This window comes from Rhineura floridana, chromosome 9 (genome assembly GCF_030035675.1).
Source record: "Rhineura floridana isolate rRhiFlo1 chromosome 9, rRhiFlo1.hap2, whole genome shotgun sequence".
Classification (NCBI taxonomy): Eukaryota; Metazoa; Chordata; class Lepidosauria; order Squamata; family Rhineuridae; genus Rhineura; species Rhineura floridana.
This window is the reverse complement of record NC_084488.1, coordinates 78,684,769-78,711,261: the sequence shown is the minus strand read 5'-3', so window position 1 is coordinate 78,711,261 and position 26,493 is coordinate 78,684,769. Positions and strand designations below refer to the sequence as shown.

The window sequence follows — 26,493 nt, the reverse complement described above, 5'->3', positions numbered from 1 at the left end:
AGAGCAATCTGATACTTGGGGTCTCTTGAGCTTACAAAGGAAATAGTCAAAAACCCAAATCCAAGTTAGGAAAAATTATTTAGGAGCAGAAAAAAAAGCAGTAAAACTGGTGATAATGAATAGTAAGCATCTCAAACAAAAAAAGATTCTCTGTCAGTGGAGGAGTGGAGCAGACAGGAATGGGTTAACTCCTGGAGTCAGAGTCAGCACTGTTTTTTTTTTTTTTTAAAGGTAAGTTGGTGGCTAGCCGGAAGCAGGAGGAAACCTTCTCTTGGTCTCCAGTTCTGGACTCTGCCCTTCAGTAACAACAGAGTCAATCTATTCCTCCTGGGTCCGCATAAGGAGTTGGGGAACAGTTTAGTTATTTTCTCTGCTCTTCTCACAGAGTTTTATCTTCATCAGCTGCAGTTGCAGCACACAGATTTCTGCTTGTCTCTTCTGTCACTCCCTGCCCTAGGTGAATAGACAGATTTGAGGGAGGAAGAGAGGGATTGTTTTCTGAAGAGTACGGGAAGTGCCAGGGTGTGGTGGAGGCCGGGATTTGACTCGCTCCTCCCCCTGCTGTCCTTTATCGTAACGCTCTTCCGCTGTTGTAAGGAGAGGGAAGCCTTTCAAGAGCGTAGCTGCTACGGAGCCTGGGAGGAGCAGGGATTAGTCCCTTACAATCCAAGGCTTTTGCTGGGTTAGAACCCCCCCCTTAGCAATGGACCTTCACAACAGGTGGTTTGCTGCCTTGCCACCTTATTTCCAAGTAAACCGTTAAGCTTTTCTTATCAGGGGAGGCATCTCCTGCTCCAGCCTCTCCCCTTTTCAGCTTAGATTTTAACTATGACTGGTGGGAGAGACAGCCCGTCTCACGCCTAGCCACCCTCGCTTCAGTGGTGGGTGCCATGCTAGATCCCCCGCCTGAAATAGTTTTGTTTTCTCAGCTCCCCTCTGCTCAACCAGGGGGAGGGGAGGATGCACACATGACTCCTGCAGGGAAAGAGTGTGCCAAATCTCACCATTTAGAGAAGCCCTCTACCTTGTCAGCCTGGCTTAACAAGGCCATGATGAGGGGGGCGGGGCTTCCTTAGCCAAGCTTTGGGCCCATGCACACAGGAAAAAAGGCTCCAAGCACTCCAGGGTCCTCTGCCATGATTACTTCTCATTTTCTTCCTCTCCCTCTCATTGGATGCCAGCCCAGATAGAGGAAGGGGAAAGAGCAAATGAAGGGACTCCTTCCAGAAGCCTAAACCCCACAAGGATAAATGCAAAACACACTCCAGTTCCAGGTTCCAGACAGCCTGCCTTTCCCTTAGCTCAGACTCTTGGGAGGAGGGCGCCCCCCCATCATCCGTTGCATCAGACTCAGAGAAAGAAGAGGGGGAACTCTCAGGGGAGGATTCCCCCACGGCATCCCTGGTGCATAAGAGACTGTATTCTCCTGACTCCTATCCTATCATGATTTCTAAGACTATGGCCTGCCTTTAACTGGACCCTCCTAAGGAAACTCCTCAGGAGGGGCAAGGGGAACAGGGATCTTCAGACGTCTTCCCCAGATCAGAGGATCAGAAGGTGGTCATTCCCTTCCCAAAGTTCTTCAAGGACATTGTTAAGGAAGAATGGGGTCATCCAGCCAAACCCAAAACTCCCCATGCCCTGTCCAAAACACTATATGGACTTCCTGCCACGACCATGGCGACCTTTCAAGTCCCGGCCATTGACGAGCCTGTATCTACCCTTGGGGCTAAGACAGCTATCCCCAAGGAAGGAGCGGATATTCTTTTAGATCAAAGTGACAGGAGCAATGAGGCTATCTTAAAACATGCACATGAAGCATCCACATTGGCCATGAGAGCTTCGGCAGCCAAATCTTTCCTGGCATGGTCTGTGGGCTAAAGCGCTGCTGACAGAAGTACCTCCAGATGCCAGGCACATCAGGGAGGGGCTGCACATATTGGCAAAAACAGCTGAATTCCCAGTAGACTCCTGCTTGGACAGCCTGCAGTACTCGGCACAAGCACTTGGATATGGAGTGATAGTAAGATGCAACATCTGGCTGAAATAGTGGGAGGTGGACCATCACTCCAAAGCCAGTCTTGCAGCTGTGCCTTACTCATGTGGTCAACTCTTTGGCAAGTCTCTAGAGTGTCACCTGGTGGAGACCAAGGATAAAAAAGAAGGCTCCTCCTTTCACTGCTAAGAAGGATGACAAGTCCCACAAGAAGAATTCACATTCCTTTCGCCCCAAGGGCTATCCAACTACCTACAGAACTACTTTCCAGTTCCGTGGGTTCTGGAACTCTTCCTAGAATTCTTCCTGTCACTGCACCCGCTCCATACCCTCCTCCAGTGGGTGGGGGAGGTAACAAACACCATCAAAACCCCAAGCCCAGTGCCAAGCAAAGCCAAGCATGATGCCAGGACAGCCCAGGTGGGGAGCAGGCTTCAATTTTTCACACATGCCTGGGTGGCCTCCACCTCAGACAAGTGGATACTGAGTACCATCCTGTCCAGCTACTCCCTGGAGTTTGCCACCATTCTGCAGAACAGATGGCAGACTGCTCCTCCATCACATCAACTGGAAAAGCTGCAGAGGACCCTGGTTGCCATTTCTCACCTTCTCAAGATAGATGCCATAGAACCCATGCCAGAGCATCAACGGACCTCAGGAATCTTTGTGCGCTTTACAGTCCCCAAATGCAATGGCGATTACCATGCCATCTTGGACTTAAATTTCCTGAACTGCTTCCTGCGGACAGAGAAATTCAAGATGGAGACGTTCAGGTCTATTTCAGAAGCCATTCAACCGGGGGACTTCCTGGGATCTATAGATCTCACAGAGGCGTACCTGCATGTCCCCATTCTCCAGCAGCACAGACCTTTCTTCTGCTTTGCGCATGGCCAGCACCAGTACCAATACAGGGCCATGCCTTTCTGCCTCACCTCTGCCCTGCAGGTGTTCAAAATCATGGTAGCAGTAGTGGCACACTTTCGCACTCGGGGAGTCCATGTATGCGCTTATCCGGATGACCTACTAGTGAGGGCCTCCTCAGCGACAGTGGCAAAACGTGATCTCAAGTTGACTATCCAGTGCCTGGAGAACCACAGCTTCATCATCAACAGGGACAAGAGCCATCTGATCCCCATCCAGCGCCTTCAACATCTGGGAATGGTCATCAACAGAGTTCAGAGCAAGCTCTTCCTGTCCACTAAACGCACAAACTTCTACACCAGCTGCACAAATGCCCGCAAGGCAGACAGACTCCTCTGATCGAACCGGCTCAGCTGCAGGGCTCCATGATAGTGGCCATAGACTTGGTGCTGTGGGCATGCTTCCACTCAAGAGTCCTGCAGTGGCTGCTACTTCCATATCAGGACCAGATCACCCCATGCCAGAACTGGCACATCACCTTCCCGAGATGTCCCTCTAGTGTTGGAGTCCCTCTAGTGTTGGAGACATTTGCCTCATCTGGAGAAAGGCCTTCCCCTCAGAGCCCCAACAGTCTCAATAGTCACCACGGACGCGAGACTATATGGTTGGGGAGCAACTTGTTGCTCCAACATCGCATAGGGGAAGTGGTCAGTGCAGGAGTGGTGCCAGTCAATCAACTGGTTGGAACTCAGAGCTATTTGACTAGCACTCCAGGCGTTCCTGTGCTATGTACATGCTAGTACATACCTACAACATCTCTGCCAAAGTGCATGTCTGCAAACAAGGGTGCACGGAATCAGGCCCTCTTCAGGAGGAGACCAACTTACTGTTTCAGTGGGCGGAAAGGCACCTGACATCCATATCAGCCATACATGTGCAGGGGATCCTGAACACACAAGCCAGTTGGCTAAGCCGGGAACAAGTCCACCAGGGAGAGTGGGCCCTTCACCAGGATGTGTTCCCAGAGATCACTCAGAAGTGGGGGATCACATACATGGGCCTGTTTGCCTCATTGGTGAATGCCCAGCTGGACCAGTTCATAGTCTAAGGCTGGGATCCATGCACCCAGGACATAGACTCCCTGTCAGTCCCCTGGCCTTAGGGACTTCTCTACGCCTTCCCGCCTCTGCCTCTACCTCTGTCAACTGCTCCGCAGACTCCGAATTCTTCAGGCCCAGGTGATAGTGGTGGCCCCACACTGGCCATGGAGACAGTGGTTCTTCAACCTTGTGGACCTCAGCTCCAGTCCCCTGTGGTGCCTTCCCACCAGATCGAATCTCCTCTCACAAGGCCCCATCCTTCACCGAGACCCAGAGGCTGCAGCTTCACACCTGGAGGCTGAGCGGCAGTGGCTAAGTGAAGAAGGGCTGTCTGAGAGGGTTGTCTCCACCACTGTAGCATCTCGCAAACTATCAGAATTTATTACCTCACTTGGAATGCATTCAACAGGTGATGTAGATGCAAACAGTTACCTGTCGCAGAATGCCACATCCACACCATTCTCCACTCCCTGCAAGATGATCTGGACCAGGGGCTGATCCCCAACATGCTCAAGAGAGGCAGTGGCCCTTGGCAGTGTGTTTCCAACTGTGAGGGTCCATTCAATTTCCTCTCACCCTTGAGTCAAACACTTTCTCCAAGGGGTAACCCTGCTGTCACCTCAACACAGGCTTCCATCCTGGGATTTCTTGTTAGTCCTCAGAGCTCTCTCACAACATCAGTTCAAACCAGCACGTTCCATACCAATCAAGGACCTCACCCTTGACAGTTTTTCTTGTGCAGTCACCTCAGCTTGGAGTGTGGGGGAGCTGGGGGCCCTCTCCATTCGGGAGGAAATGTGCATTTTCCACCCAGACAAGGTAGTTTTTCATCCTGACCCCAGTTTTCTCCCCAAGGTCAGTTCCCCTTTCCACAGGGGACACAACGTCTGCCCAAATCCAGCCCATCACAGGGAGAAGAAATGGCACAAACTCTAAGTCAGGCAGACACTTTGGATCTACCTGTACTGTACAGAACCGTTCAGGAGGTCCAAGGGCACACAGGGATTACAGGTGTCCAGGTCCATCATCAGCTGCTGGGTGAGGGATTGTGTGGTTAAGGTCTTTCAGGCCAAAGGGAGAGCCCCCCCCATTCAGGGATCACTGTGCACTCAGGGGGGCTGCTACCACGGCAGCACTCCATAAAGATGCCCCGCTGGAGGAAATCTGCAAAGCCACCAGCTGGGCTCACCCATCCTCCTTCATCAAGCACCACAGGGTGGATAAGTTCACTTCTGCCAAAGCTGCCTTCAGCAAAAGGGTTCTTCAAAGAGTGGTGGCCTAGGTTTTGCTCCCACCCGAGGATGTAAGAACGGTCACTGCTCAGGTACATCCCATTTCTGTCTGCTCCACTCCTCCGCTGACCGAGAACGGAAAGTTGGACTTACCATGAAGTGTCCTTCTGGTCAGCAGAAAGTGGAGCAGAAAGTGGAGCAGACAGCCGCGCCCTGCAGCAAAACCTAAGCTGTGGGGTGGGGAGGGCACCTCTCCAGAAACCCTCAGGCGACCATCGGTCGCTCACCCTCTGGATAGAGTAGTGAGAGCCTCCTTTGTTGTTTATTTTTATTCTATCCGCTGTTCAAGTTTCAGTGTTCAAGTTCACATAGGTGGAGTGGCTGGTTGCTCAGTACTCAGCTTTTTACAGCTGTGTCACAAACTGGAGACTAGAAGAAGGTTTCTTCCCACTTCCAGCTGGCCACCAACTAAACATTTTTTATAGTGCTGACTCTGCCTTTAGAAGGACTTAACCCATTCCAGTCTTCTCCACTCTCCACTGACCAGAAAGACACTTCATGGTAAGTCCAACTCTCCATTTACGCTTCTGATAGGCCAATCTAACATCAATTTGTTTAATTTCCCTTTTAAAGTCATCTAAGCTAATGATGGTCACCATTTTTTAAAGTGAATTATCTCTTGGTGAAAAGATATTTCTTTTTCTCAACCGATTCACTTGGCTGTCCCAGAATCCAAGAAAGAAACTTTCTGTTTCTAGTTCATTTGCAGCTTATAAATGCCATATATGTCTTACTGAAACTGAAAAGCCCCAATTTCTTGAAACATTTTTACAGGGAAATGCTGATAATTTTAGCTGTTACCTTCCAGTCTTGGATTTTAACCAGTCACCTGGTTGTCCTTGACAACCAGGAACTCCATGCTGGTGTGTGCATGAAATTCCCTCTAGGGAAACAAGCAGGCTGGCAAAAGAGAAATAGAGTATTCTCCTACGCCAGCCTACTTACCTCCTATACTGGCCACAGAAGAAGCGGTTTTACTTCCTCCATGGTCAGTACAGAAACACAGCAGACTGTTTCTCCTTTTCGAGACCATTGTACTTCTAGCCCGGAGGGAATTCTAGCCTTTTATGAACAAAATCCAGGCTAATAACAGATATTCAGACTAGTAACTTGTGAGGGCTTAATAGGAAGGCCACACTTTCTCCAGCTCTTTGGCAATCTATTTGGCATAGAACAGCCAAAACTAACTAGAACTATGTACCATAATTTAAATGTACCTTTATATACAGACTCCATCTGCTCTGTGGGATGCAAGAAAAGAGGGAGGAAGACAAAGACAACATGAGGGCCTGTTCCAGTTAGACTGTTCCCCTCCTGCTACCAATTTTTCATTTTGTATCATTTATTTGTTTTTGACATTTTAAAATTGTGAACTGTCTCGGTTGTCTTGGCACATAATAGTGTGTTACTTTCAGTGGATTTCCAAATAATTCCTTATATTGATTTTCCTTTTTCACTGACTTAGCATGCATGCTGACTTCAGTGACTTTTCTGCTGTGATTTTAAGAACTCTCTCCTTGATACCAGTTTATCACTATACATGTAAAACATGAATTTTTTTTGTCCCAGCATGAATTGCTTTACAGTTACACTGATTTTCATATGCCCATCTGTTGCCTTTTCACTGTGTTTGAATGGATCCTTTTGAAGCTCTTCATGGTTTACTTGAGATTTTGCAATCCCAAACAATATGTTGTCTCCTACCATATTCTGTTTTTTATTATTAAATGCATGCCAGCACATTGTATGTTTAGGCTGAAGAATTAAGATGCTCCATCCACTTCCACTATGTCAGGAGAGAATGGATTGCCAATTATACTTTATGCAATAGTCTTTGGGAGCAAATGTCACTCTTGACTACTTCACTGCTCACTGCCTCTTTTTTAAAAATGGAATTGACAGTAGAAATTTTCTGTTGGCTTAATTATCATGTTTGTTGTGCATGTGACTTCTGGGTTCTGGTCAGACTGCTGTCATTTGAATTCCTATTTAGTAGTTTTTGTACTTATGTGTTCGTGATACAGAGTGGCTCAGAATGAACAGCATATAATTACAAGAGCAAGCTGTGAGGTACCTTGGGATCATGTGTACCCTCTCCATATGCCTCACTGCCTTCTCTGAGATCCTAGTTTTATTGAAACCAGCAAACTGGTTTGCACTTGCCCTGCAAACCAGTTTGCTTCAAATCAGGATCAGAGGGAGTAAACTGTGCAAAGAAGGGGGAAGAGGAGTGTATGATCCTGAGGTTCCTTACTGCTTGTTCATGTAACACAAAACTATCTTTTGTCATATCTCACCTAATCCATTCTAATCCAATATATATTTGTACATATGATTGCAATATCATGTGTATATTGGTTCACACTAGTATTTTCTTTTTGGCTAAATTAATTCCTTGGGAGCTTTGGGGTGTGCTTGTCAAGATAATTCATGGACATTTTAAATAGTATTGGTTCCCATAGGAATCAGTTACCACTTATGTCCTTACATTATGATAATTGTCCGTTTATTCCTGTTCCCTGTGCCTTGTCTTTAAGACGTTATTGGTTCTTAAGACAGACCATCCTCTTGTCCCATCATTATGACATTGCATAGGTGTCTTTAGTGAGAAACTTTGCCATTTCCCCCCCCCCCCAGAAAACAAAGTATATTGCTACCCCATAATTTCTATCTAAATGCTGACTCTGACAAAGAATTTTAAATGTTGTCTGAGGCAGGGCTTCCTTTTTTCATATACTTTTATAAATTCAATTGTTTCTCTCTTTGAAGTGAACCATGAATGTTCATATGGCTACCGGGAACAATACAGTGAGAGAACTGATCAGCCATTTCAGCCAGATCTTAACACTAGTATGATGTATTACTATGATGATGGAACAGGAGCGCAGATGTATTCTGTGGATGAAACACTGCTTAAAGAATACATTAAACGCCAAATGTAAGTAGATTGCTCTGTGTGTATGATGCAGGTAGGTGGGGAAGATAGATGATAAAACAAACTATGTCATTGTGAAAGACAACATACATTAAGAAGTCAACAGTTTCAAGTAAATCTGTGACATTGGTTGGAAATCAGGTTAACTATTTTGTTTTCCCATGTTACATTCCACTGTGAACTTTTAATAAGAATGGGTCTTTAGTTTTTTGGTGTTATTACCACTTGCAAGCTATGTATCCATCCTTACTCTGAATTGTACCTGGTAACGTCAACAAGTTACCATGTCAACATTGTAACTTGGGTGTGCATTACAGTATAGTGAGACTACATATGAGGCCTCTAATTATGTAATGACAGTGACTTGAAGTAATTTTACAGTTCTTAATTTTTCTTTTTAAAGAATCTCTTGATACTTTATCATAAACAAATGACTTTTAGCTATAAATGGAAATGTTCTCTTGTACATAATTGGTCGTGAAAAGCCATTTAGAAGGCTGATTATCCGAATCTTTGAAGAAAATTTTCAGATCTGTTTATGAATTAGCATATTTATTTTTTCCTCTTGCTATTTCCCTAATTTGCCTTAGTTTGCACTTTCATTGCCGTTGTGGTTTTATGTGTTTCATTGCTCACCTTTTTACAGTTGATGCAAAAAGAAAAAAAATCAGGCTCTGGCATGAGGCCATCTATTTCAATTTTTTTACACTCCCCCCCCCCATTATCACTCCCAGGCCTTGTGAGACTTGACAGTGGACATGCAGTTCTGTGTCAGGATAATCAGCTGGCTTCCACTGCCCTCACACTTCTTCATTGAGGCCAGATTTGAATCCAGATCCTCTGACATAGGATATGATGATGCCCCCCTCTGATGCCGAACACATTGTCAAACCAAATCTTGGTTATATCTTCAACTTCTGTCATTAATAGTAGGATATTGTAAAGTATCTTAGTAGGGGATGAATTATTCACAAAGAATTAATTGGATTGGACATTTCTGAGCGTTACCATAAAATGTGTTTTTGCTTTTGGAATGTTGGTGTTTTTTTTCAAGTTATTTGGAAGGTATTTTCTAATTGAGTGCTAACTCACAGCTTTCCACTATCATGTTTTATTTTATAAATTATTCAGAATTTCTGGGGTGTGTGTACAGAATCTGCAGACACATAGGAAGAAAGGTCCAAGACAAGTTAGGATATTCATAATTTAAATTCTTGTATTGCTAATTATAGCTTTAATTATATAGCTGGCCTTAGAATCCCACTCCACCCAAAAAAGAGTTGTATTTATTTTTAATTGGAATAAGCTTATAGGAATGAAAATCCAGTGTGCATACATTTTTTAAAAAATTATAATTAGCATTTATTTCTATAAAGCTCATATGAGGAGCATCTGACTTTAAAGCACCTCCTTATATTCTGCATCTGAGGGAAACCTAAGACTCATTTTGAGGGGAAATTGCCATAATTGGTTTCATTCTGAAGACTAAATTTAGATAAATGAGCTTCTACCTTACTAACAAAAGAACTGGAAGATTTTGTTGAGAGTTTATACACAGCACACATACACCCCACTATAGTATTTGTCTTTCAAAAGTTTGAAAAATTATCTGGGGTTCTGAATATTGTATCAAATTCAGAACTAAAACTAATTATTTTGCCATCCTTATTCATCTGTGGACTTGAGTGTTTGCAGAAAAAGACATTTCTTAAACTATATAACCTTGAGAGCTTCTTCTTCCCATTTTATAGTGTGGTAAGTTTCTGCTACCTACATAATATTTCTGCCATCAATTGAGGAAAAATGATATTGCAGATAATCAGTACTTAGGTTAAATCTTATTAGTTTGTGTCTTGGACTAATTTTCTTGGGGACTCCAGATATACATTTTGACACTTTTGGAACCATGCTATCCACTTACTACACTTAAGAGAATCTCAACAGCCTTTATTATTAACTCACTTTATGGAAATGTAAATTTTTTTTCTACTTGCTTTCCTATATTGTGGACATTGCCATATTTCTCAGATTTCACAGTATAAGAATCTTGAATCTCTAGAATGTCTTAGAAGCACACTGAAAGACTTTTGAGAGTGGTTCCTTGGTGACTATGGTGAACATGTGCTGGCTGTCATTTCCTTCTTCCCAGGGGGTGGTTAAGTTTACACTGTGTAGTAATCTTTGATGTTTTCTCCTTTCTTTAATACGTTCTGTTTTAATGCTGAGAATATAGTAATACTTTGAGGATCATTGATCATCCTGTAGTATCTTTAGGCAATTTCTTTTTTACTCATGTCTGTTTCCAACTTAATAAGTAAGCTTCTTTGATGCTTGTAGAGCTCTTGCATTTCATTTATCTGTATCTTTTAGTGTTTGGTTTTTGTCTTATCCCATGGTGCATCCCCGTGGTGGCTTTAGGATACTATAAATTAATGCATCCCGTGGTGGTTTTAGGATAGTATAAATTAATGCACCGCATGGTGGTTTTAGGATAATATAAATGAATAAAAGTAACTACAACGTTTGTGTTCTGTTTATTCTACTTTTCCTATTTTCATGGTGATTCCATGGTGATGTCATCAATTTTTTAATTGGGGCAGAAGCATAATGTGCATTTTAAAACACATTCTTGTTTTACAATTCATGGTACTTTGAGGTAAAGAAAGACCATGAATAAACTTCCTCCAATGCATGGTTATAATAGTGGCTTCTCCCATTCACTCAAATACTGAAATTACACATCATGCTTGAGAGAAAATCAAAAGGCTAATTTTTTCTTCATTTTAATATTAGCGTTCACTTCTGTGCTGTACTGAAAGCAGTGTGTATACCAAACTGTGCAGATTTTTTGTATAATTCAAATTCTAGCTATATGATAAGCATTATATTAGTTGCATATACTCTTATTTATTTATTATTTATTTAATTTGTATCCCGCCCTTCCTCCCAGCAGGAGCCCAGGGCGGCAAACAAAGTGCTAAAAACACTTTAAAACATCATAAAAACAGATCTTAAAATACATTAAAACAAAACAGCGTTGAAAACATTTTAAAAAAACAACTTTAAAAAAGGGTTAAAAACATTATTAAAAACATATTAAGCAATTCTAACACAGACACATACTGGGATAGGTCTCAACCTAAAAGGTTTGTTGAAAGAGGAAAGTATTGTATATTATAAAGTATAATTGTATATTATACTTATTGTTCAGTGTTTTTATACGATAGCTGTTCTCAGTTGGGGTGAAAAAGCACCCAACAGAATAGGTTATGCTGTCCTATTGACTGAGTAAAGAAAGGAAACAATTAATAGACTTTTGACTCCTCCCCCGGCCCAGGTAGACTCCTGTTCATTTCCTCTCTTCTATTCTTCACTTTTTTCACTTCAATTGACTATCTTAACTGTTAATTTTTCTGCTCCTTTTTCTTGGGTTACAATGGGGGAAAAAGTCCTCCTTTCTTTATCTGTCTGCCTTTCTTGTGTTTTCCCCCTCCTCGTTTTTGGTCTTATGACTCCTCCTGTGAACTCCTGCAAAGACAAAGAACAAACTCACAATGCAAGGAGAAAAATAAACAATTGAAGGCTGTTTTAACTAGAGGCCTCCTATGGTAAGCCTCCAAGCAGCCAGATCTGGATTTGATGCAGACCTCTTTCACCTAGAGTCCTAGCAGATTTGCAAAGGAGCACACTCAAAATCACAAGCCTTCCTCTGCTTCTGCTGTAAAGTTCAGATCAGAACATTCTAGGAGGCCCTTAGAAGCGGAAAGTGAACAGGAAACATTAGCGACACTGGTTGGTCTCACCTTATCACAAAGGCAGTTAATTGAAATCAAAATGTGTGGAGTAGGGTGGAATTCCCCTCCCCCTCATCTTTTTCCAGGCATAGCACCAGCTTATCATCCCTATATTTTCACTGAGGACAATCTCCAGGGGAGCCTGATCCTAGTCTAATTATTGAGGATAATTAGAGTGGAAGCTTTAGAAGGGATTTTTGAAGCCTGATCCCCTAAACCAAAATTGCCTAGGCATAGAGAACCACTCTTCTCTTTGTATGGATAAAGACTATTAACTTCCTTAAGTTGTGCATTTTATCTGATTTAGCCTCAGACACAACAGTCCTCCTAAACAACAGCCTAGTAAACAGCCACCCTAGACTCTAGTATGTCTGAAGTCTTCCTGTATACTCTTTTAACCATGGTGATTTTGTGCTACTGCTGGCTAAAGCAATAGCTTCTATATGCACTCAAACATCAACTCCAGACCAAGCTCAAACAGCCTCCAGAATGTCTTCTGTTTTTTCCATCTTCCAAACAAGGTACCAGAGAGGTCCACTTTCCCTCCCCCCCCTTTTTTTAGGACATGGTGAAATGTGAACTTGCAGACCTCTTGCACAGCAAAAAGTTAACTAGTTTAACCCCAAAATACTACTTCCTACTCTCAAGTTATGGAGGCTGTCAGTCTTCTGGTTGTAGATGTCCTTATATCTCTTATTTCTCATTCTGCCTTTCCAAAATCTGCTCAGAAAAAATCTGATCGGGCCCTTAAGAAGAATCTAGCCTTCCACACTATGGCTACCTCATCCTTTTTTTTTTCTTTTTCTTTTTGCATAAACGCCATTCAAACCCTTAAAGGAGGTGTCTTTGTGTCTCCTCCATTGTTTTCCTTGTGGTCATAACGTCTACCCACTGGATTTCAAAAGTAGGGGCTTTCTCTGTCCAGGACAATCCATAAGTTTTTCACAGTTGTATTCCATACAGATCCAAGTTTCAGATCTAAAGTCAACTTACCATTCCATGTCCAGAGGGAACTGATTCTTCACTCCTTCTGTCCCCACCATTCCTACTCCACGGAGAAAGGGTGGCATAAACTGGACATCAGACACATCTCACAACACCAGTCCCATGTTTGCCAGATGGCTTAAAGCCTGTATTTGCCTCACATGCAAGGCACTTTTGCCACATCACTGCACACTCCAACATTGCAGCTGCCACTTCACTCCTTTCTGCCAATGTTCCACGGTCAGAAAGCTGCTGTAGTGGTTAAGTGTTGGACTACGACCTGGGAGACCAGGGTTCAAATCCCCACATAGCCATGAAGCTCACTGGGTGACTTTGGGCCAGTCACTGCCTCTCAGCCTCGTGAAAACCCTCTTCATAGGGTTGCCGTAAGTCGGAATCGACTTGAAGGTAGTACATATAATATCACAAGACAGTATACACAATAAAAACACAGTATGACAATAAAAGCGTCAAACATATCAGTAAGAGCTGATTGGCAAAAACTCTCAGATTTGAATTGCCTGTTTGAGTAATACAGTTTTTACAGTTACTGTGGGGATGACTCCTGCTTAATCCCTGTCGGCAAGGAGTTCTGCAGGGCCAGCAACACTAAAGGTTCAGCTCCTGGTAAAGGCCAGCTGAACCTCATAGGCATGTGGGATCACCAACAGTGTCCCATCAGAACACCTGAGCAATTGAGGTGGACTGTAAGGGATCATATGGTCCTTTGGGCCTAAGTTATTTAGGCGGTTGTGAATTAACGCAAGGACCTTGAACCTGGTCTGGTAGCAGATTGGTAATCAGTGCAGTTCTCCCAGCAGTAAAGTAACGTGCCAGTAGCCTGTTCCTATGAGCAATCTGGTTACTGTATTGTGTACTGGCTGCAACTTCCAGACTAGATACAAGGGGAGCTCCACATAAAGTATATTACAGTAATCAAGTTTTGAAATTACCAATGCATGGATCACTTTGGTCAGGTTATCCCAGTCCAGGAATGGTCACAGTTGGTGCACTAGCTGATGCTGGTAGAAGGCGCTCCTAGCCCTGGAGGTCACTTGGGCCTCTAGTGACAGAGTTGGATCAAGGAGTATCCCCCAAGCTGCAGATATGCTGCTTCAGAGGGAGTGTAACCTCATCCAGAACAGGCAATTGATCTATCTCCCAGACACAGGAACCACCCTCCCACAAGGCCTCTGGCTTTCTAGGATTCAAGCTCAACCACTGCTGCATTTGGGCACCGGTTCAGGGCTTGCACAGCCTCCCCTGACTCAGATGTAATGGAGAAATAGAGCTGGGCATCATGACCATATTGTTTACACTTTTCTTCAGAAGTCATAATGATTGCTCCAGTGGCTTCATATTGATGTTGAATAGCATTAGGGACAAAATGGTGCCCTGTGGCACTCCATAGTATCAACACCAGGGGTTGAAGAGCACTCTCCCAGTGCTACTCTTTGGACATGACCCCCTAGGTAGCACAGTACCACCAATGCTCATCCCAGAGTTGCTCCAAGATGATACCATGGTTAGTGTATCAAAAGCTACTGAGAGATCAAGAAGAAGGAGCAAAATAGATACTTACACCTCTGCAAAAGCTGTTTTTAGCAAGAGTCCTGCAGCATGTGTTCTATCTGTGGCACATTATCTTCCACCCTAGGTCTAGTTTCACTTTGTAAATCCCATTCTGTTGGAGGCTTTTCCACCCCAACTGTTAATGTACTCTTTCTGGTTAAGGTTGAAAAGCAACCAAGCATAGCCGTAGACTGGACCAGGGTGCCAGGCTTCATTCTCTCCTGTCCAAAACATCTCTCAATCCTCAGTCACTGGACCAAGTTTCTGCTGTCTTCTTTCTGAGATTTCTTCTCCCTCTTTGTTCCTGTTTCCCTTTGTTTCTCCTCACAGAAGTGACCCTCTCATTACATTCCTGTCCATAGCATGGCCTTCACCAGGCACTTGATGTAACTAACTGGAGTTTAGCCAGCAAGACTGGGGGATGAGCCAAATGTCTATTAACTGTTTCCTGTCTTCACTTGAGTAATAGGTCAGCATGACCCATTCTATTAATCACGGGTGGCTACTCCGTGGCTCTCCAGATGCTGCTGGACTACAGCTCCCATCATCCCTGACCGTGAGCTGTGTTGGCTGAGACTGATGGGAGCTGTAGTTCAGCAGCATCTGAAGAGCCGGAGTGGCCACCCCTGTATTAGATGCTTTTCAATTCCCACCTAGAAGTATCCATCATGGTAAGTGAAGCAATGGTATTTGCTCTTGATAAGTAACTTAGGGCTGTATCCACCTAACACATCCTGTCAGCAGAAGAAGTACATTGGATACAACCTTTATTGTTATCCTGCACCAAATCAAATATTTTCAAAAAGTTAGTAAAGTGGTAAATCAAGTTTTTTTACTGCAAAGGAGATGTAAGTCAGCTTTGATAAAGAGTTATGGTAGTTTAGAAAAACATAGTAGGCTAACCAAATGATTTTTCTGTTTTTAGTGAGTATTATTTCAGTGTGGAAAACTTGGAAAGAGATTTTTTCTTGAGGAGAAAAATGGACCAGCAAGGATTCTTGCCTATTTCTTTGATTTCCAGCTTTCATCGTGTGCAAGCTCTTACTACAAATGTTAGTCTAATATTAGAGGTAAGGCAAATTTCAATTTGTCATCTGTATGGTAATATAAATCCTGTTTCTGCTAGATTTCTTTTTTAGAAACTTGAATTTGTAGCTGAGAGTATAGAGAATTTCAGCAAAACATGGTTTGATTTGTCTAACCATCAGAAGTGATTCAAAATTTAAAACAGATACATCAATGACACAATGATGACTTGAATTTCTTAGGCTGTTTAATGCTTCAAAATCCAGTTTTTTGAAATACCAGATTTGAAGTCAGAAAATACAAAGCAACACAAGTTTAATATGCAAGATGATCAATATAAAAATTAATTTCAGCATAACTAGGATATTTCACTTGCCAACAAGGATTGAGTTGAATGTGTGGCTTTTAAAAAACAAAGATGGTAATTCTAAATTACTTATGTGGAGGAAATTGAGAAATCTCTGTTCTTTTTTAAAAACAAACAATAATACAATCTAATAAAGCAGAATTCATTATTGACTCCTTACCAGCAAGAAAAGGTCCAGTGGTCCTTGGCTTCTGTCATACAAAATCAGGAATAATTGAAATAGTGGCAAATTTTATTTTTTTTAAAATGGTCAAAACAAGTACACAGCAACTGTAAAAGACAAGTCAAAATGTGGTGGGATGTTCAGGGTAGGCTTACCTTTCTCAATGGAAGTGTGTTATTTGTTAGACTCCTGAAATATTTAGGGAACAAGAAGCTTTGATGTAATAAAAAAGTAGATTTCCAGGAGAGCACTGTTGGCTCAAGTGCAGATGATAACCTAACTGTTTTTTATGTGTTGAAAAGATATAATATGTGAAACAGCCCTTTGAAACAAAAAATGTCCCACTGTTAAGAAATATTCCAGTTTATGTGTGATCATTCTTGTGCGTTTGTGTCATCTAGGCCTTAAAGGACAGTACAGAAGTAGAAATAGTGGACCAGAAGATGAGGAAAAGAGTAGAACCCGAAAAATGGCCAATTCCAGGGCCCTCTCCACGTAGTCTTCCACAGACGGACTTTTCTCAGCTTATTAACTGCCCAGAATTCATACCAGGCAAAGTCTTTGGTTCACATACTGGTAAGATGTTTTTCTTTCCTTTTCTGCCAAACTCTGAGAAGCATGTGAGCTTCTGTAGGCTGAGGACATCAACTCCTTTCTTAAGTGGGAGGCTACCCCCGTGTTACTGCTCCCACTATATTACTTGAGGTTTGATCTCACTCTCATGAATTGTTCCTTCCCCCCACCCCCCATATCTGTTCAGGAAGGAATGGGAAGAAGCTAATGGCTGTAGTCCCCTGCCCTTCCCCTCAGCAAAGAGAAAGCAGTATCCTTGGATTATGTAAGCAGTTCAGAGAACTGGAGATTTTCCCCAGGTAGCATACCATCGGGTAGGTTGTAGCACTGCCTGGTGTCCAAAGGCAGGAATGCATGAGAGTCAAGACGTCAGATGCTCCTTCCGGCTTGCTCCCAGTCCATTCCTGGCTTTGTCCTAGATGGATCCTTTCTGCCTTAGCTCTTTCAGTGAGTCTGTTCCTTGTTATTTCTGGTATCATTTTATCTCTTTTGTTCAGCGTTTGTCTTTCCTTCTCTTTGTGTATTAATTTTTTTTTGCCCAGGCTTCTTCTTTGTTCCTTTTTCCTGGCCTTGCTCCCTCCTGTAGCTGTGGGCTTTTTCTGGACCCAAAGTCCCTCCTGTCCATACTGTCGCTCGGCCATGAGGCTGCTTCTGCAGACTGTCTCCACCGCCAAGCCAGTCCTAGCTCTGGCTCTGCTTTGGAGATTCTCAGGACCAGATTGTGGAGCTTGCGGCTGAGGCTCCTTTCCTCTGCCTCACCTCCTCTGCCTTTCCCCGTCACCCACCTCTCAGAGCTTGCAGCTGTAGCTCTGTTCCTCTGCCCTCACCTCCTCTGCCTATTTTCCATATGAGGCCGGCCATCACTGCGGGTTGTAGCTCCACCTATCGTGCGAAGGCAAGAATGTTTTTGAAGTCAAGACTAGGGGTGTCAAGCCCCTCCCACTCCCCAGTTCATTCTTGCCTTCGTACGAACAAGATTGAGATTTCTATAGTGTAGCATTTAGCTAAGTCTTTTGTGTTCGTTTGTCTTTGTATGACAGGGCGTGAGGGTATTGTCGTTTGTGTGTAGCCAAGTGCTTCCCTTCCCTCTGTCTTGTCTTTAACACTGTTTGTTTGAAATGCCTGGGGAATTCCCTTCGGGGGGGGGGTTCTCCCTGGCCGGGGCCGTTTTCTTTCCCCGGCTTATTTAGCCTTAGATCTTAGAGAGACCGCGGTTGCGGTTCTCTCCAGCCTTAGCGGGAGCTTGCGGCTGCAGCTCCCTGCCTCACTTCCCCTAGGAGGTCGTTTGTTTTTCGCTACCGTCCCAAGCTCTGCAGCGGCAGTTTGCCTCGCGGACGTGCCTTTAAAATTCACTCCAGGAGCTGGCGGCTGCGGCTCTCACCTTGGAGATTTTTATTCGTTGAACTGCTTCCCAGACTTGTGGCTTTAAGTCTCGCCGCAAAAGTCTCTGTAGTCGGCGGCGGCGGCTGCTTCCACTACCGACTCCCTTATCTGCTATGGTGCTAACTATTACGAGCCGCGATTGTGCCTTCCTCACAGGGCTATCGCACGCTCTCGAGACGGCGCTAGACAGCCTTTCGGTCAGTTCGCTGTCGCACCTCAGCGCCCACCATTACTCCGCCTCCTCCGCCATTTTAAGTGTTCTTTTTCCGCTCCCTTTACGGACGCCATCTTGATTGTCCCGTTTTTTCCCGCCCTTTTTGTTTTCGTCTCTCCTGAACTAAACTAAGGGGGTTTCTTACCTTGAGAAGGCTGTCTTGTATGTGAGTTTTCAGATCTGCCTTATACTGCTGCCTATTGCAACATTAGCCCTCTGCAGCTACTGAACGTACCTCCGCTGCTGTTTGCTCTGCACAACCAGTTGCTCCTGTACAAACAACAACTTCTTTGAACTGTACATTCTGCCCCTCCACCATGTACCAGGGCGCTCTGTACTGTACATTCTGCCCCCTCTGTGGCCGTGTACCAAACCTGCAGTCTAGTCTGCATTATATTGACACTGTTACCATCGTACATTCTGCCCCCTCTGTGGCCGTGTACCAAGCCTGAAGTCTAGTCTGCATTATATTGACGCTGTTACCATCGTACATTCTGCCCCCTCTGTGGCCGTGTACTTAGCCATCTGCCAGTGCATTCTACCCCCTCTGTGGTCGTGTACTGCGTCTGTTCGGGTCTCTACATTCTGTCCCCACTGTGGCCGTGTACTGCACCCATAGTGAATATAAGATGGCGGAACAGCCAGACATGTCTCAGACAGCCAAGCCACAACCATCTAAGGCAACTAAGACTATCAACCTCTAGCTCGCAGGGTAGTTAACACCCTTGGTCTCCAAGCTGCGCCCCCAACAGCTGCCGCTCCAGCTATTAAACTAGCCACCGAAGAATGGTCTCATCCATTCCAAACTCGCCGCTTCAAAAACCTGGCTGACAAGCTTTACTCCCTGGCTCCTGAATTTGCCTCCAAGCTGGCCGTTCCCGGCATAGACGAGCTGATCGCTAGCCTAGTTTCGCGATCTCTTTTGCCTAGGGAAGGAGAATCCCAACTAAAGGATTAGACTTCGCTCTCCGCAAAAATCATGAGGTCACTGCCTTCTCCATGCGAGCCTCCGCATCAGCTTCCGTCTTCTCCAGGGCAGCAATGATGTGGCTGGATGATATGCTAGAGGACCCTACCCCTGATCCTGTTTCTCTCAGACGATCATTGATTAAGTTGCGCAAGACAGCGGCGTTTGTGGCTGATGCCACTTTGGATGCCACTCAAATGGGGGCACGAGCCATGACGGCTCAAATAGTCGCTCGACGGACCCTCTGGTTTCGCCACTGGCAAGCTGACTCTACAGCCAGAGTGAATCTTTCTAGAGCTCCTTACGCTGGATCTTTGCTCTTCGGCGAGGAAGCTCTAAAGGCAGTGCTGGTTGATCCCAAAGACGCTCACAAACCGGTCTTGGCCACTGTCAAGAACATCGATCATAGACCTTTCAGGCGATTTCCCTCTTTCCGCACTAACCAGCCCTTTCGAGGAACGCGGCCAGGAGGACGAGGCCGCGACTTCCGATCCTATGACTCCAATTCTTTCAGGGGAACCTGGAACCGACTTTTCCAGGGCAGAGGCCTACGGCTGGCTTGTCAACTTCGACAAAAGCCATATTCAACCGACCCAATGCCTACTACATCTAGCGGCAATGTTGGACCCCTGCAGGCGATGGTGTTTTCTGTCTCCAGATCGCATAACTGCCATCACAAACATCACGAGGTCTTTGATGCAACAAACAACCGCAGACGTCATGCTTCTAGCCAGGGCGCTCGGAATGTTCATCTCTACCATCCACAATGTGCCATGGGCTCGAGCCCACTCTCGCCACCTTCAGTGGGCTTTGTTGCCTTTTCAACAGGACATTGCCAACTCCAATCATCGCACAGTTCCTCTGAGCCCCACACTGCGCCTTTCATTCCGCTGGTGGACGAGGGTCCAACATCTTTCCAGAGGCACTCCATTCAGAGAACCTCGCAGGACTGTTGTCACCACGGATGCCAGTCTCATCGGCTGGGGAACACACTGCAACTCCCAGTACGTTCAGGGAGTTTGGTCCACAGCAGAGCAGACTCAGAACATCAATTGGCTGGAGTTCAAGGCGGTCCACCTAGCTCTACTTCATTTTCAGTCTCTGTTCCCTTTGGACCATGTCCTCATTCGAACGGACAACACGTGTGTAAAATCACATTTGAACAGACAGGGGGGCACCAGGTCCCATCCTCTGCAGGACCTAGCTTCCCTCATCTTCGTCTGGGCAGAACAACATCTACAATCCCTAAAAGCAGAGCATCTCAGAGGGATTTGGAATGTGACAGCAGACTGGCTCAGCAGACAACAGCTCGAAACTTCTTCCGACCATATTCCAATGTCTCCAGCGTTGGTTCGGTGTCTTCTCGATCGACTTGTTTGCTTCCAGTCGCAATTACCAGCTTCCCAGGTACTTTGCCAGATACCTGGACACAGCAGCGGAAGCAGTGGATGCTCTGTCCATACCGTGGCCAGACGGTCTTTTGTACACCTTCCCTCCCATACCACTGTTAGCCAAAACACTGCGGAAGGCACGGAGCAAGAGGGCACAGTTGGTTCTGATAGCACCATATTGGCCACGCTGACCGCGGTTCTCGGATCTTCTTGCAATGTCGGTGACAGATCCCTGGACACTTCCAGTCAGGCCAGATCTTCTATCCCAGGGTCCAGTATGGCATCAGGATCCCACTTGGCTCAATCTAACAGCGTGGCTTTTGAACGGGGACATTTGAGGTCGGCTGGACTGTCTGACGCTGTTATTGATATTATCTTAGCCTCGAGACGGCCATCTACCACCCATATTTATCAACATACTTGGGTGGCTTTCTCTAAGTGGTGCCAGGCTCAACACTGTGATCCATCCCAGGCCACTGTGCATCAGGTGCTGCAATATCTCCATAGCGGTTTTATGATGGGACTCAGACCCAACACTCTACGTCAACATGCATCCACTCTGTCGTCCATTCTTTCAGTCTCCTCCACTGGTGCCCCTATTTCCTCACATCCGTTCATTAAACGCTTCCTCAGAGGCACTGCTTTATGTTCACCAGCTGTAGTCCATCGTTGTCCTTCATGGATTCTGTCCAAGGTCCTACAAGCTTTACAACGCCCTCCGTTTGAACCCCTTAGGACTGTGCCTTTACGTCTTCTGTCCTTCAAGGTCTTGTTCCTGGTCGCCATCACTTCTGCCAGACGAGTTTCGGAACTGGGCGCATTGTCTTCTGCTCGCCATCTCTGTGTCTTTCACAAGGACTCTGTTGTGTTGAAAACTGATCCTTCCGTCCTAAGGTCAATTCAGTTTTCCATTGCAATCAGGACATTGTACTCCCTTCATTTTGCCCGACTCCTGTTCATCCTCTAGAGAAGGCTTGGCATTCGTTGGATGTTCGGAGGGCTCTTAAACTTCCAGTTCCAGCTAGTATAACGGCTCATTCAACTAGGTCAGCGGCCACTACGGCTGCTTTTGCTACCAACGCTCCTGTTGCTGATATCTGCAGGGCTGCTGTTTGGTCTACCCCTCACTCGTTTATCAGGCATTATAAAATAGATCGTTATGCCTCTGCCGATGCCTCTTTTGGCAGACGAGTGTTGCAACAGGTTCTTAATGATGATTAGCATGTGGGTGGTCCCTTCCTCTTATGGGCTGCTTTGGTACATCCCACAGTGATGGCTGGCCTCATATGGAAAATGGACCATTGGTCTCACCTGAAGGGTGATTTTCATATGAGGACAGCCATCACGACCCTCCCAGTTGGAGGATGTATAGATATTTTACTAAGATGTTATATATTTCTGTTACGCTATTGTATTTAAAGTTACTAGTGAAGTCAAGACTGCTAGTTCTGTTATATCGCTATGTTAGAGTCATGTTATTATGCATGTTATTTTCCTGCTGGCAGGCCTGTTGGCCCTGTTCTTGTATTTTTAGATTTTTCTCTATAGACTCGCTGCGAATGAACTGGAGAGTGGGAGGGGCTTGATGCCCCTAGTCTTGACTTCAAAAACATTCTTGCCTTCGCACGATAGGTGGAGCTACAACCCGCAGTGATGGCCGTCCTCATATGAAAATCACCCTTAAGGTGAGACCAATGGTCCATTTCTGCCACTGGTCTCTCAGAGCTCGCGGTGGCAGCTCCCCCTTCTCCTGTTCTCCCTGCCTCTTGGAGCTCACGGCTCCTGCTCTGCTCCGTTCACCACCCATGCCTTGGAGCTGGCAGTAGCTGCTTTCCCCTCTCCTGCCCTCCCGCCTCTCGGAGCTCATGGCTGCAGCTCTGTTCCATTCCTTTTTCTCTGCCTCAGGAGAGACCGTTGTAGTCAGCAGTGCAGCTAGCTTCCGTGAGCTTCTCCAGTTACTGTTCCTGGAGGCTCATCACTGGAGGTTGCGGCTGCAGTGTCAGTGACTCTGCAGTCTGTCCACAGGCTTTTCTCTGGTTAGGGGGTTCCTGCCATTTTCCCACATTCTTCTTCGTCCACCATTTTAAGTTGCTGTTTTCCTTTTTTCCTCAGTCCACCATTTTGGTGGTCATTTCCCCCACCTTTTTTCTTCTTTTGTCTCACCAGTGCCTGTCTGTCCTTGGTCTCCTCTTGCTTATTTCCCACCTTGTACAAAGGGACAAGCACAGAAAAGGAAGAAACGGAAGAAATAATGAGTTTATAAATATATAAAAAACGGACTTGGCTGCGTTGAGGTCAAACTGTGAGGTCACCCTCTACTGTGTGTATATTACTACTGGCTTTCTTCAATCCACCTCACCCCTCTACCTGTGCTTGTGTTGATTGGTTCTCCACCACACCCTGCAGTCTGTGTGTGTGTGTGATTGGACTTCCTTATATTGGACTTTATTATATCCTGCCTGTTACCACTCCCCTCTACTGTGTGCTTGCTTACCATGGCTGGACCATCTTTCGCTGCACCTATGGAATTGATTACAGAGCCACATCCACCCATCTGTGATATGCAGCTGCAAGTCTCTGCACAGCCACTGACATCTCAGCCCATGTCTAAATCCAAATCTTCTAAGCATAGATTTTCCAAGCACATTCCTTCCAAATGTGCTAAGAAGTAATTTGTTTCTGCTAAGCAGAAGGCTAACAGACAAGCTTACTATATCAGTCTCCCACTGAGGGTCAGGACAGGCTGGAAGTCCTTTTCTATTCACATGCTGAGTCTTCAGAAGAGGAATGTGAAGGTTTTCCAAACCAGCCTCCAGTGATAACCCCTCACGCAACCTCCGACCTCTGCACCTTTACTCTCGGTTGAGCAGTCTCGGCCATCCGCAGCTTCACCCCAGCCTCGGTTGCCATTGGATCCTCTTACATCTCTCACCCCCGTGCAGGGTATTCTTCTTAACTAGACCTTCTCCAGTGGGCACCAGGACACTCCCAAGTGGGTATTGTGTTCCTTGCTAGTCCTTGAGGCAGGAAAGAGTTAACACTCCAAACTGACCGTTAATGTGGCCCCTCCCACGTAGTGCTAGTTCGTTTTCCTGCCTCGCTTGAGCAGTACTGATTTTCGCCTTGCTCTTCAGTCTGGCCGAGTTATTTCTTTCTGTTTTTCTCTATTTATGTTATTTATTGGTAGTCAATGTTCACTTAACTTTTATCTCAGTGTTGTATATAGCTGTTCATCCTAAGATTAATTAGTACAATGTTTTCTCCTCAGAAATGAATTTCTCTGTGATTTTTCCAATTAATGCATTCCCTTAGTGATATTTCCCTCCCTTAATGGTTTCCATGGTAGATTTTCCTCACTAATGAATTTCTCTGTGATTTCCCTTTATGCATTCCGTTAATATTGTCCCCTTTAATGAATTTACGGGAAGGTTTTCCTCAGTACTAAATTTCTCTGTGCGTTTTTTCTGTTAATGATATTTTCCTACCTTAATGAATTCCGGGGTGATTTTCCCTTGTTTCAAGATTTGATCAGTAGCTTTCTTCCCATTATAAATTGGTCTTTCCTGCTGGCAGCGAAATGCCTAAGGAGCAAAAAAGTGTTTCTTCAAGGCTTTCCAAACAAACAGTTGCAGCGCTTGGTGCAGTAGCACCTACAGCTCGCTTGCATGACTCAGCAGTTAAAAAGACGAACCGCTGCAGCGCTTGCGAAGGCGGTCGCCATTTTACTCAAACAGCCTCACAGGCACCGCGCGGCCCAATCACTCTTGCGGTAGCACAGAGAACGGCCGTTAATCAAAATGCACCTGTTTCCCCTGCAAGCGATGAGGTATCAGAGCAATCAGGGTGGAAAACTTTAAACGCATTTAACAATACTGACTCCCCTGTAGCTGGTGCGGTAGCACTATAATCAGGACGTAAAAGTATAGAAGCAGTTAAAGGTGCAGGAAACGCTGTCAGCACTGCAGTAGCAGAGCATTCAGGACGCAAGCATATGACTAAAACAAAACATACAGTTAGCCACATAGCAGAGCAATCAGGAAGGGTTGCTGCTGAGAGAGACACAAAATATAAGAAAAATGCTTCTTTACAAAGCAGAAGAGCGCTGTATCTAGGACAGCCATCACAGCAGTTGAGTACAATAAATGCTGAATTTCCCTCACAGCAGGAGGAGATTCCAGATCCTTCAGTCGTTTTTTGCTCAGATTCTGAGGAAAATGATGAGGAATTTACAGGTTTTAATATTCCTCAACCTGAGGTTCCACAGAGCACTGGGGTTTTAGCGCCTCCAAGTGATATTGTGGCTAATGGGCACAGTCATAAACAGCAGCACAGGGTTTTGCGTGAGAGAACTAATCATATCCAGCATCAATGCAACTCCACACAGATGGCCTCTCTTGCCACCTCGTGTTCAGATCAGGAACTTCAACAGGTGAAGTCTTTTCATTTAGGAGCTGCAGAATTAAATTATATTAGAGAGGCTCTCATGGGTGATTTATCAGCAGAACTAGCTGCTTTTCGCCAGTCTGTTCAAGTGGTTCCTGTACAGGCACAACAGCGCAGTCATGCACCAGCACAAAGTCACTGGCAACACAATATACGACAGTGCAGTGATCAGATGAATCAGGCAGGTTTCCCTGCAGTTCAGCATCATGAGCTCCACGCTGACCTTGCACATGGATCACCAGATCCACATGATGTGGCCAGGGGTAGAGCACAGGGCTTACTTCCTGACAGACCAGACAGCTCAAAGTTTGCTAGGCAACAGTTTTTGCACGATGATTCAGTGCTTGATTTCGAAGACGAATCAGATGAATGGAGTGATACTTCACAACCAGAAGAGCACCGCTCCAATAGGTTGTTTCAGAGCACTTACTATATGCCTTTGCTATGCAAGGCTATGGCGGCTTTAGATTTGAATGATGTTGTTACAGAACAGGCACCTTCTTCTTCCAGAGGAGCATCTGTTCTTCCGGAAACAAAGTCTACCGATAAGGTCGTTAAGGTACCATCACTGCTCAGACAAATAGTGAAATCTGAATGGGACTTACCAGTTCAGTCTACCAAGTCAATGACGTATGCTAAGAAGCTATACTTATTGGAGCCAGAGTTTATGGAGCAGCTGAAAACTCCAGACATTGATTCTCTAATTTCTGCCTTAGTTTCTCGAAACTTCCTTTTAAGAGAAGGGGATGCTCAACTGAAAGATCTTACAGAACGAAAGTTAGATATGGCACTTAAGAAGGTCCATGAAGTGTCAGCCTTGTCGGTACGTGCATCTATAGCAGCATCTGTGTTTTCAAGGGCTGCATTATTGTGGTTAGATGAAGTTTTGGAAAATCTAGATCAAGACCAAGACAGACTTAGGAAAACAATTTTGAAGGTATCAAGAACGCAGGCTTTCATTGCAGATGCAACAATGGATGCTACTCAATTCGCAGCTAAAGCCATGGCTGCTGAGGTTGTAGCTAGGCGTATTTTGTGGCTTCGTCATTGGGAGACGGACGTTTCTTCTCGCATGGTGTTGGCGACAGCACCATATGCAGGCAAGAAATTATTTGGTGACAATGTACTCAGTGAAGTACTGGTTGAAACACGAGACAAGAAGAAGGCAATGCCAGTAACCAGTAAAAGACGAGATGACAGGCGTCCTTTTCGCCGTTTTCAGCCATACCAGTCCTTTCGTCCATCTCGGTTTGGAGGAAGGGGGCGAGATTTCCGTGTTAACAGACCAGTTAGGAGTCGTCCAAGATTCCAGTTGTGCAGCCAACAACAATCAGCACCGCGCAATACATTCTCAGCTACCCACAGAGGTGGAAGGCAACAACGACAATTCTGACTTATTGCAGATACCAGTGGGAGGCTGCCTGCTGAAATT

At 45.1% G+C, this 26,493-nt stretch overlaps 1 protein-coding gene across 3 annotated transcripts in view; it reads left to right on the top strand.

Annotated features, from left to right (window-relative positions):
• The window catches only part of LARP1B (La ribonucleoprotein 1B), a 102,360-nt gene that overhangs the window by 25,119 nt on the left and 50,748 nt on the right, over window positions 1-26,493 (top strand). For all 3 annotated transcript variants that reach the window (XM_061585054.1, XM_061585055.1, XM_061585056.1), the window contains 3 exons: window positions 8,019-8,187; window positions 15,460-15,604; window positions 16,492-16,666. In XM_061585054.1, coding sequence (XP_061441038.1) covers window positions 8,019-8,187; window positions 15,460-15,604; window positions 16,492-16,666 — 489 coding nt within the window. The remainder of the gene's footprint in view (window positions 1-8,018; window positions 8,188-15,459; window positions 15,605-16,491; window positions 16,667-26,493) is intronic.